Below are 12,022 nucleotides of genomic sequence, written 5' to 3'. Positions count from 1 at the left end.
TATTATCAGTACTGAAAATCTATAGTGCACGTGAATTATATAGCTTTTTAGTACTGTAGTAAATTTTGGAACACAGTCGAAGTTTCTGTAACAGTAATCATAAACTTAAGTTGATGAGATCTACATAATAATCTAATGGAAATAAAAATAGCAATAAACTTATAAGAAAAATTTTAACCAGTTGAAATTTGAGCCTTTGTCTACGGTAGCTCTTACTAGCCTTATGATTTCTACTGTGATTGGTCAATTCGCTTACTACTTAAGTCTTATTGTCTTATGTTTTTATGTGTGCCGTAGGCTATAGAGCATGAACTGTGCCATTCATATCTAAACAATATATAATAGTAGTTAATAAAAATGAGAGAGAAAGAGAGAACGTAAAAACGATCAATCTTTATTCTCCCAACATATTGTGATTGATTGAATAGAAAGATAGAGATTATTTATCGGGTTGTGCTCTATCTCTTTTTATTGATCAATTTACTCACGGATGGCGTAGTCCATGCTCTGTCTTCAGTAGAAACTAGACCAGTAATATACGCGTCTTTACTGGAAAGATCTCCATATAAGAGCTCCAATGATGGTCGCGAAGACGGGAAGGATAGCACGACGGGCGAAAGCGAGGAACGAAAGAAGGGCTTGATCACGCAAAGGAGAGGGAAAGCGATTGGACTTGGGCGTTGATTAAATGGTAGAGGGGGATCTATCGCGCACGCGCGCAATACAAGTCGTGCCGCCAGTTGCACGATTAATTGCATACGTCGCGTCGTCGTTGCAGGCTCCTGTAAACGCAGTTTACACGTCGCTTGACTAAAAAAAGTGCGTATACGCGTGCCACTCGAGTCAGACGATGTGCTGTCTGTTGAGTTCGCGTTGCTTCGATGAGTGAATAAAGCAGGTGAGATAGTCCAATCATTAACGCTCATTTTATTTAGAGATCCTATAACAGAGTTTGGCCACGAGCAATTTTGTCAAAATATGAGTGAAAAAGAAGAGTGTGTATACTGTCTTTTTTTATATATCTCATTCTAACTTATTAAAATTACTTATTCTAACTATAAAAACGATGAACTAATCAAAAGTTTGCCATCTTGTGGCTGGATTCTGTTATAGAATCTCTAATCTTATTTATATTTGTATGATAAAGTAAGATCGTTTCTTTTATTAATTGATTATTATATAAATATCTAAGGTCATTGTGAAAAATCTGGAAAAATCGAATATTTCAAAATAGATCTCAAAAAATAGATCCTAAAAGCAGAGATTAAAAGTAACTAATTAAAATATTAGTGCTATATAAACATTTATCGCGTGTGAACATAATTATTATATCAAAAGAGTAAGAATATCTAGAATTTTTTGAACTACCATCTTGTTATGAAATTCTTAAACTTTAAAAGACTTTTTCAATTTTTTTTCTAAAAGAAATGCTGTAAAGCTTATATATATATATATTTTCATAATTTGAGAATCCATGAGAAATATTCAAAAAAAATCAAGGAAAGCATGAAACGTATTTATTATATATATCAGTCTCTCGTCTTATATCTTAGGAGAAAAGTATGTAGGTATTTTTTTAATAGTAATAAAATAAATTTGTTGAAAGTAAACTGTCGAAGTAAAGTATTTTCAATAGTAGTTATATTTTTACTAGACTGTAATAGAGATTGTACATTTATATTCTTCCCGTGTTCAGGGCTGAATGTTTCATCTCTTCATTTTATACAGCTTCTGTAATATCAAGTAAATAAAATACAGCATTATAAATAAGTATTTGGAAATTACGATTGTGTAAACATACTTGTAAGTGATTGTAGTTGTAAGAATTGATCAATCACATCGTGCTATCTACTTGATATTACAAATACTTCATTGATCAATCAAAGCATTTGCAGTATGAAATAGATCGCATTCATAATCGAATATGAAAAGAGTATTCGATTGTGATTGATCAATTTTTATAACTACAACCACTTATGCTAACTATGCTTACGAAATTATAGAAAGGACTTAAAGCGCTTGAATATAGTCACCACAGCCATATTGAATCGTCAAAAACGAGAAATAACGCATTAATTTTTGTTACATGATTTGAAAATAAAAATTTGGATAAAACAAAATGATGAAATCGCTTTAAAAAATTTATAAAAATATACGGAAACTATGCTATCCCCCCTGACAGTAAACAATCGTAAAAAGTAATAAAAGGCATATAAAATGCTTTTATTCAGTGCGCATGCATAGCTTATTTTCACTTACATGTGTCTTTTATTACTTTTACAATTATTTACTGATCGTCAGGGCGGATGAGCATAGTTTTCAAATCTTTTAGCAGTCTCGTTATTTTGTTTTATTTAAATTATCTTTATTTATAAATGACACGTAATAAAAACGTGTTATTTCTCGCTTCTGACATCAATATGGCTGTGGTGACTACTCAAAAACTTTAAAAATAATAAAAGAGTATAGAAGAAAGAAGAAATATGCTACGCGATTCGACTATCGTGTGTGATTTCCAATTACTCACCGTGTAATGGCCACACAGGTGATGTCTCTCGCGCGTTGTGATAGAGATTTTCGCATTTCTCTCTCACGACGAAAGGATACTTTGTTAGAAAAGATCGTTAAAATTAACTTAAATGCGTACTATAGTCACAGTGATTTCATTAAACGATAAACGATATTTTAATGCCGCTAATACAATGCAAACACTGTATTTGATCCATGAGCAGTGATTGTTTTACATTTCACACAATTTCAATTCAATGGGGACTTATACTATATAAATGAAAAATATCGTATTAAAGTAAAGATGTCCTATCCTTTGAAATATAATAACATGCAATGATACAGCATTTAACTAATAGCGAATTCGATTGGACGTACTCGATGCGCCCTGTGCACATTAAAGCCATCGTACATAAAATAACGTAAAAATATGTTTATACATAAACATAGAAATCGATTAAATCCTGAAATACTCAATACATTTTATTACGTAAAATATGTATTTTATATTATAATTCGAAATATTTATATTTCACTTTTATACTTATACTCAAATTAAATCAATGTACAATGGCTTTATTTAATATGCACTAGAGCGCACTAATGCTTCCAATTGAATTCGCCATAAATGTAAGTCCGAGTTTACAATGAGTCGGTGGTAGATAGTCTTAGAAGTTGACTGCAAGCCAACTTTACCAATTTATTGGTTTCGACTAATCCTGACTAATCGATAATCCTTCATAAGCTTTCTACAATAAGCTATTATTTAAGCTTTTATTATCTAAGCTTTCTTAAACTATAAGAAATTAATCAATCAAAACCAAATGTAAGAAGAATAATCGACTGCAATTAGTCAATTTCTTATGACTTAAGATGTAAAGAGTAGGTAACAGCTTATTGTAAAAATCAGACCCGCTTCCAACTATTGACGAATTTGTAGACGCGGCTTAAGAGATCGCGATAAAATAACTCATAAATTTGCGTTCAATGTTTTGTCATAAATTTAATTATTCTGTTCCACCCGAGAGAGAGAGCGAGAGAGAGGAGGGGGGGGGGGGAAGGAATATGAATGATTCTTTATTAGCTTTCTCAACTATTCCAAAAAATATGAATAGTACATAATCTTAAATCTAAGTAACATTAAATATTATATATTCTTTTAATACTCTTTTAAATGGCTCAAGTCTTTCATACTGCTTTACTTCATACGATAAAACGTTACACATTTTCATAAAACTCCTTCATAAAACATATTCTTTTTTGTATTTTTTATTTTGCGGAATTTTATTACAATATCCCCGGTTTGCTGTGTCTTGTCTTTTGCTTTCAATTCACACAATGTATAACTTATTTCTTAATTCCGGCGTCATGTCATTTAGAATTTTAAAAATAAGAGTACACACATAATAAAGCCTCTGTTTTATGGACATAAATTGCAGTATTTGCAGTATGTGTTCTACTTTAGAATATCTCTTATATTGCAATATGATTCTCATAGTTTGGTTTTACGCCTTCTGCAATTCGCCTAGCTGTGTTTCTCTCATATCAATCAACAACATTACACAATACTCAAAGTAAGATTGCTATGATTGTCTTATCATTGTCTATATATCTAGTATAAGCCGAAATAAAATTACCTGTTCTATTTTTTTAAAAATCCGTTTTTTCCCTATTTTCTTTAACAAATGTAATCACAGTGATTTTTAAATCAAAGTCTATCATCAATGATTATTTCTAGGTACTTCATTGTTTCAATTACAACTCCAAACATTTTAACGTAATATTACTACTCATAGCTCTTTCCTTATATTTCTATCATAAATTTTGTTTTCTCTACATTTAATTTTAATTTATTTACATTCCTCCTTCTATTATGCTAAATACTATGTTCATTTTATTCTTTAATTCCGTACTACTCTCTCCAGTATATTAGCGTATCGTCTGCAAATATTTTTATATTGCATTCTTCTGGACAAATTTGGATCATATCATTTATATAAATTATAAATAACAACGAACTTAAAACAAATCCCTGTGGTATTCCATACTCTGTGGACAATAATTTTGATCATTTAATATTGTTGAATCGGACCTATTGTGTTCTATTTTCTAGATATGATCTTAACTATTCTAAAATCGTACCTCTAATTCTATACTGATATAATTTTCCTAATAATCTTTTCCTACTTATTGTTTCAAATGCTCATTTAAGATCCATAAAAATTATCTCTACCATTTTTCTTTCACTATCATTTTCCACATCTATAACGGTTTGGATCGCTGTACTGTCTCGCACGAGTACTGTCTCCTAACTCAATTAGTGTTTTGTTATAAAATTATTGTTTTTCAAAAACTCTATAATTTGCCTTTTTACAATTATCTAAAATATTTCTCAAATATTGATAGTACATTAATGTAATCGTTCTATTTGTCTCGATAATCTAAAGGCTTAGGAATGCAAAAGATTTAAGTTCGATTCCCGGCAGAGGTAATATTTTTCACAATAGAACTAATTATTTACAGATTTTAATATGTCACTCAGCATTATTAAGATCGTTCTAAGATGCGAAAAAGCATCAAATCATTAAATTGTTGGACAATTTAACTCGTGATATTACTGCGGTAGTTTTAGTAGAGTTTACATTTCAAGATCGAAAAATCATTTCGCGCATTTTAAAGAATTACATATGTAGTATATAATTATAGTATATAAATTATAATATATAAATTCACACAGAATCAACAAGCACTTAAGATCCAGCTAGACCGTTTAAGGCATTGATTTCTACAGGTTGTATTTCTCACATATACGATTACATGTCTTATGAGATATAATATTGTAATTGCTATTCTTTCAATTCAAAACAGGTTCGAGAGCCTCAAATCCATTTTTGTCCATAATTCGAGATTGAAAGTGAGAGTCAGCGCAGTACTTTATGTGTAAGTGTAATAATAAAAAGTTTAAAGTCCATTTCTGATAAAACAGTATTTTAATATATATATATATCCGTACATGTTTCGACTTACTTTAAATCATTTTCAATGGAAATTGAACGTGATCATTTAACTTGATTCACATAGTGCAATAATCTTGTGCTATCCACTATACCAAAAAGATTCTTTAGATCCATCATAGTTTATGGCCAGAAGGAAATAAGAAAATCATAAAGTAAGGCTATAATAAAATTAAGTAAAGTTTGTAAAAAACGATTATCATATTTTTAACGAAAAAGCAGATAATTACTCATCAAATTGATGCAATTTGCATATTTATATATTATCCAGTAGTGAACCAAGTAAAAAATTGTGACAAATAAATATAATAAATAATTAAATAAGGTATGAAATTTAATTCAAATAAACTTTTTCGCGTCAGATAATAACAAAGATACTTGAACAGTACGTGAACAGTTGTTCATTTCCATAAAGAGACAAATAATGCATATCTCCACTGATATCAATACAACTCAGAGATTAAAGAAAAAATTTGTAAATAATATTAATAACTGACATATAGGCATGGTCTAAAAATTCCGTGTTTCATTTTCTGCATTTTATATGTAGCATTTTAGACGTTAATCTTTTATTGTAATTTCTCTCTCTATTCAAAATCTGTAAATTATTCCAATTAAATCCAAATGATCCAAACTAAACTTGTTTGACTTATTAAGATGGCATTTATAGTACTCGGCACGGAATGTAAAATATAAGGCATGAATAGTCGAAAAAAAGAACTTTAAAATGTTAATCATCTTTTGTTTGATTTAATAATCTTTTAACTACTTCCATTCTATTCGATTCTTATTGATTTGTAACGCAAAAGAATGTCGTTATTCGACTTTCTTTTCCTCTTTATAAAACTTGATTTGAAGAATAAAAAGACAAATTTTCTAAACAATTATTTGGAAAATTTGCTCTTACTCCACAATCTATATTCTTCTCTGTTTAACTGTAAAATCTGCTTTATCGCGCTGGATCCATTCACTCTAGGATCGCGGGATAAATTGAACCAAGATCGCGTCGATCATGCTTCTCTTGGCGTGACGCAGCCAGGGAACGACACTGGCGACAGCTGAAACCTTTTTTGTGAGTGAAAGGCGTGGGAGGGGAGGAGTGTAATGGTGTGTGTCTCAGAGAGACAGAACGAACTATGAGAGAAAGAGAAAAAGAGAGAAGGAGAAGAGAAAAGAGGAGGCGAGAAGAGACGAGGTCAACGATGCCCAATATGGCATTCTGCGACCGCCGTGAGTGTCATTTTACTTACACATATGACAGCAGTGTTTATACGCTCACGTATATACAAGTGAAGGTCGATTGCGCCTTCTTACGTTGCCCACAATTAGCAGTTATTGTCAAGTCGCCGCTAATGTATCGAATGCCGTATATCTGCCCGAAGAATGGCCACGAGTTTCTCTTTCCCGCCAGTCCTTTTTTTTCCGGATGTCCTTACGCAGGAAGCGCGCATTTTTCAAGAAAAGTTTCATCTGTTTAAGGATGCTTTCCAGTAAAAGACTCAACGATAGTGTAACACAGTGAATTATTAGTTATTAGACAGTGAATCATTATCTTGTTGTTTGACACTATTAAATAAAAAGAAACACTATGTGATATTATGTTTTTTACTAGAAAATATTATAAGACAATAATGTGTACCTTATTTAAGGGCCATTTTTAGAAATTAGTAAAATCTTATGAGTCACATATGTTTACTTTATTCACATAAAACAGAAAATATAATTATATTTTTTCGGATATTATTTTTCATGAGCCAACTGCCAAGGATCATAAAAAATTTATTGGTGTGTTGCATGAGGTCCAAGGGCAGTTTCTGTAGGTTCACTGATCTAAAGACCCATAGATAAGTTGCAAAACACTTATCGTACAATCAATCGGCGTCAATGATACTGCTTCTGATTGACTGTTACAAGTGTTTTAATGGGCTAAACGATTATTTTTTGTAAACGGTTATAACAATTACTGTTACTTTAAAATAATTGGTTATTTAAACAACTATCCATTATATTTTATAACTATAAATAATGTAATAATATATTATAATTATATATTATATTAAAAATCTTTCATAGCAACTTTGTGTCCAAAATGTAAAAAAAATTTATTTTTCCTGTGCTATACCGATTGGAGATTGTTTTATTTATATGTTTTCTTATGTATTTTTCTTCGTAGAAACCGAAAATAATTATTATAATAATGCTAGACTTAAGAAAAAATTGGTACATTGAAATAAAATGAATAAAATCCTTCGCATCGTTATTAAATTTTATTAAATCATTGTTAGTTACATTTCAATAATTTATTTATGAAATTAATTCCAAATTAGACCAATAATGTTGCTTCATAAAACGTGTTCTTTAGATTATATTTTTCATTATAACATTTATTATCTTTTTACCATTTCCCCCACTCCAAGTGTTGCGCATTGCACGATACCGAAATGACATTATAATGAAAAATGTATTCTTATTAATGTTTTGTGGTGCAATATTATTCGTATTTGATCTAATTTGGAATTAATTTCATAAATAAATGATTGAAACATAACTGATAATGATTTTATAATTTATACTGATAATGATGTGAGTAAAGATTTTGTTCATTTTATTTCGATATATCAATTTTTCCTTAAGTCTGGAGTTATTATAATTATTTTCGATTTCTACGAAGAAAAATATATGCGAAGACATAGAAATAAAATATTTCAAAATGATAGCTTTGAAAATTTCTATTCTCATTTAAGACTTGAAAAATAACCGTTTAGTTCGTTAATCGTTATTTTCCAAATTTGGATAATGGTTATTAAAGTCATTTCTCAATATAACGATATCAGTAATACTTGATGAAGTAACGCCCATCACTAGTTGCGATTGCATTTTGCGTGTTGTGATTTATATATTTTTTAAATTATTTAAAGGAATCTTAGTCTAAAGAATGAAAATTGAACTAGCTTTGAAAAAGAATGGCTCAATTTTCAATCTTTAATATAAGAGATTTCACTCTTTTTATAAAGTGAGATATATTTTAAATAGTTACAAAAATTTTAAAGAGAGGCTGCGTTCCGTTACACACTGCGAGTACTGAAACTTTATAATATACATAATGTGATATAGCTCTATATAGATCTTCAGTATTCGTAGTGATTGACGGGAAGTCCTAGACAGGCCTAAACAGAATGTTGATTGTTCATATGTAAAAGCAGCTTTATCCAAAATTATAAATAAATTAAATATTCTTGGATTTCTTAGCTCTTTGATTAGGATTGTTTCAAAAATGTTGAAATAATTATAAGTCTTATAATATCTAGAGAGAAAAAATAAGTCTAGAGTTGCAATACACGTTTCTCAAATTTTCACTATTGCAATTATATTCATCATTATATTTAATAAAAATGGCAAACATTTTGTTCTAAAATGAACTAAAATTTTTTTCTCCAGTTGTAAAGTCAGTCAAACGTATTCTACTTTTTTTAATAAGAATAGAAATTGCATTTCTTCATATATTATAGATTTTGTTAACTGAAACAATGAATTTTTCTTAATTTTTTAAAACAAAATTTAATTGATAGTTTGAATAAGAAACATTATATAAGCTCCTTTGCTCTTATAAAAAATTTCAAATAAAGATAACGACTTTCATTAATATATTAGCTATATATTAATATATTGACTATATTACAACAAAGGGAGCATTCCAAGATTATTCATTTTTGTTTTGCAGTGAATCTGAAAGGAGGCGGACACGAATTTGTATTCCTTGTTGGGATTCTATTCTTTTTTGTCAGAGGACGAACAGTTTAATTAGCGAGATCATACGATCTCCAGGGGATTCGTTGGATAACGTCGTCTGAGCAAAAAAAGAAATTAGACTGTTGCACGCTCGGCATATCTAGTTTTTTACAAGATCGTCCGTTGCCTTCCTAAGATGGGCAATAGCCATAAACATGTGCGCTCGACAAGCACACATCAAGGCCGCGCAACCATCGGTTGAGGAACGATATGCCTCGCAGAAAACTACCGCGCGTGTACGTGAGTCTGCTTATAACTTATGCAACAAACGCAGCAGTACGCGTTGCATTCGCGTGAATCATCGCTTGGACCTTTACCTGACTGTGTTTATATTCGGAATTACAACAGCCTAATGTCTTCAACCAATTGAAATATCGCACTAGCTATCTTGTCTCGTCTGGTTCGATCTGGTCTGGACTCATCTATCTGTATGCATGGATGTTCAGAAGGGGAGACAAAAAAGGACATTTGCTCTCCTCTCAATGATAATTTCTCGACTTACACTTACTTTGTAGAAAGGAAGCTTTAAATATAAAAAAAATATACATTTATAATTATACATATACACATATATTCTAATTTTTGAAACAATAATAGTAATAAGCTTGTATATATACAGGATGTCTAGTAATTCTTCTGATGATGTCAGTAGAGCGGACTAAGTAAAAAAATCATTTGCCATTGGTAAATATTTACTTTAGGGGATGCTCCTTCGATGACCTTGACATATGTTAACAAGGTTTCCAACAAGCGATACATCATAATGATCATCTCCTTATTTAACATTGGCGAACAACAAGGATGTAATGATGCACGTGTCATGTGTGCTTTGTGTGTGTGCGCGCGCGCGCGTGTGCGTGTGTGTGTGTGTGTGTGTATATATATATATATATATATATGTATGTATTAGAAGGCACCCCTTAATATTAACATCATGATTAAATTAGAAAGGTTACTCATTGCACATAATAGCGGAGGACGTGTCACGTGATCTGATCTCTCGACCAATCAGAAATTGAGCTCATTGCAGCGTAAACGAGTCATGTGAATGTCTACAAATGAGCTCAAAACTTAATTGGCTGACAAATCCTCCCATTACTTGCAACCTAAGCGCACCCATGGAGAAACCTTTCTAATTCAACCATGTATAACATTATGGAAGAAATAAGATGTTACTTTTTAAACTTTTTTTTGTCAATTACTTTTTAACGTAATGACTTTCCACGCGAAGCGAAGTCCACCCCACTTTCCACCTTGTCAAGAGGAAATATATATTATTTTATGTTTAAACATTGTGTGCTATTCATAAAAATTTTCATAACTTTTTAATGAATAACGAGCGACAGAACAAAATGTCAGTTAACATTAATTTTCTTGAGGGTAAAGAGCAAAGTCACTCGAAAGTTTGAGGCTGGCTGTGTAAAGGGGAAGTTTTAGCCGAAAATATTACGTATCTTGACCGGAAGTCGAATCCGGATTTTTAGCATTCCTTGCGAGCGTCTTAGATCATTGAAACCTTAGTAATATTCTTCGAAATAATCAGTACGTATGGAAACAATGAAATACGTTTACATCGTGCATTTAGGTCTATATAAGGTATTCTTGTTTATCCTGTAGATTAAAGACAAGATTTATCGCGGACTAAGCACGGTGTAAAAGTAGCCAATGTCTTTATTTTATACGATATGCAATATAAACAATAAAGAATTTTTGCAATATCTTTTATCCAGATGGTGAACGCTAAAGTGAAGTTATCATCTTCCTAACAACTAATTAAGAAAAAGATAATGCGATTTTAGTATTCACCGTATCTGGATCCACGTTATTGCAAAAAGTTCTTAATAAGAATTTTATTGGATCGTACATGTGAAAATACGACTAATAAGAAATAGGAAATAAACTAACAAAAGTCTATAAAAATTTATCATTATAGATTTTTTTTTAAATTTCCGAACATAATCGTTATTAGACTCTAAGAGCCAATATTCATAGTCAGATCTTATATTCAAGAATGTCTTAAGTATAGTCTTAAAAAGTCACAAATCAATCAGAGCCATATTAACATCTTAAGACATTACTTAAGACAGTCTTGAAATAAGAACGGACTATGAATAAGGATGAAAGGTCTCTTAAAGTTATTTGCGTAATTTGTATTAATAATTTTATTTTCGTAGAACAGATTGATTCTTTTTAATCTATTGTACAAAGACATGGAATAAAAAATCGACAGAATTTCTTTTTTATATTGTTTTATATTGTCTGTTACAGATTGAAAGCGCAGCTTATCCTACAGATACAGCCAATATGGATTCTCACGTTGGTCTCGATTACATCGTAGATAATCCTGAGTATTGCGTCAAGCTTGCCTCAGGTAATTTGCCCAACATTCGCGATTCCATAATCTCGCTAGATCATGTCGCGTATTAATCGCGTACTAATCCTTTATGGATGCGATCGGGGAGATGTGGGGAGACACTATTAACTATATGCACCAATGAGATACTAAAGACGGTCAGCGCTTATGGAAGTTCGCGTGACTATTAAAATTTAAATGATTAAGCATAAGAAACTGATAATACGATACTAATTTCATGATTTATTAGTTTCGTTGACATATATATATATATATATATATATATATATATATATATATATATATTATTACTAATAATACTATATTAGTAATTAACTTAATTTAAGTTAGTTAGTCT

General features: G+C 30.7%; 1 protein-coding gene across 1 annotated transcript in view; it reads left to right on the top strand.

The window, feature by feature from the left end:
- Positions 1-11,615: 11,615 nt before the first annotated feature.
- The window catches only part of LOC105621410, a 31,955-nt gene continuing 31,548 nt past the window's right edge, over positions 11,616-12,022 (top strand). Inside the window, exon 1 of the mRNA XM_012202880.1 lies at positions 11,616-11,682. Within this exon, the coding sequence (XP_012058270.1) occupies positions 11,616-11,682 (67 nt within the window). The remainder of the gene's footprint in view (positions 11,683-12,022) is intronic.

The sequence above is a fragment of the Atta cephalotes genome (genome assembly GCF_000143395.1).
Source record: "Atta cephalotes unplaced genomic scaffold scaffold00033, whole genome shotgun sequence".
NCBI classification, from domain to species: domain Eukaryota; kingdom Metazoa; phylum Arthropoda; class Insecta; order Hymenoptera; family Formicidae; genus Atta; species Atta cephalotes.
This window is presented reverse-complemented; position numbering and strand designations above follow the sequence as displayed.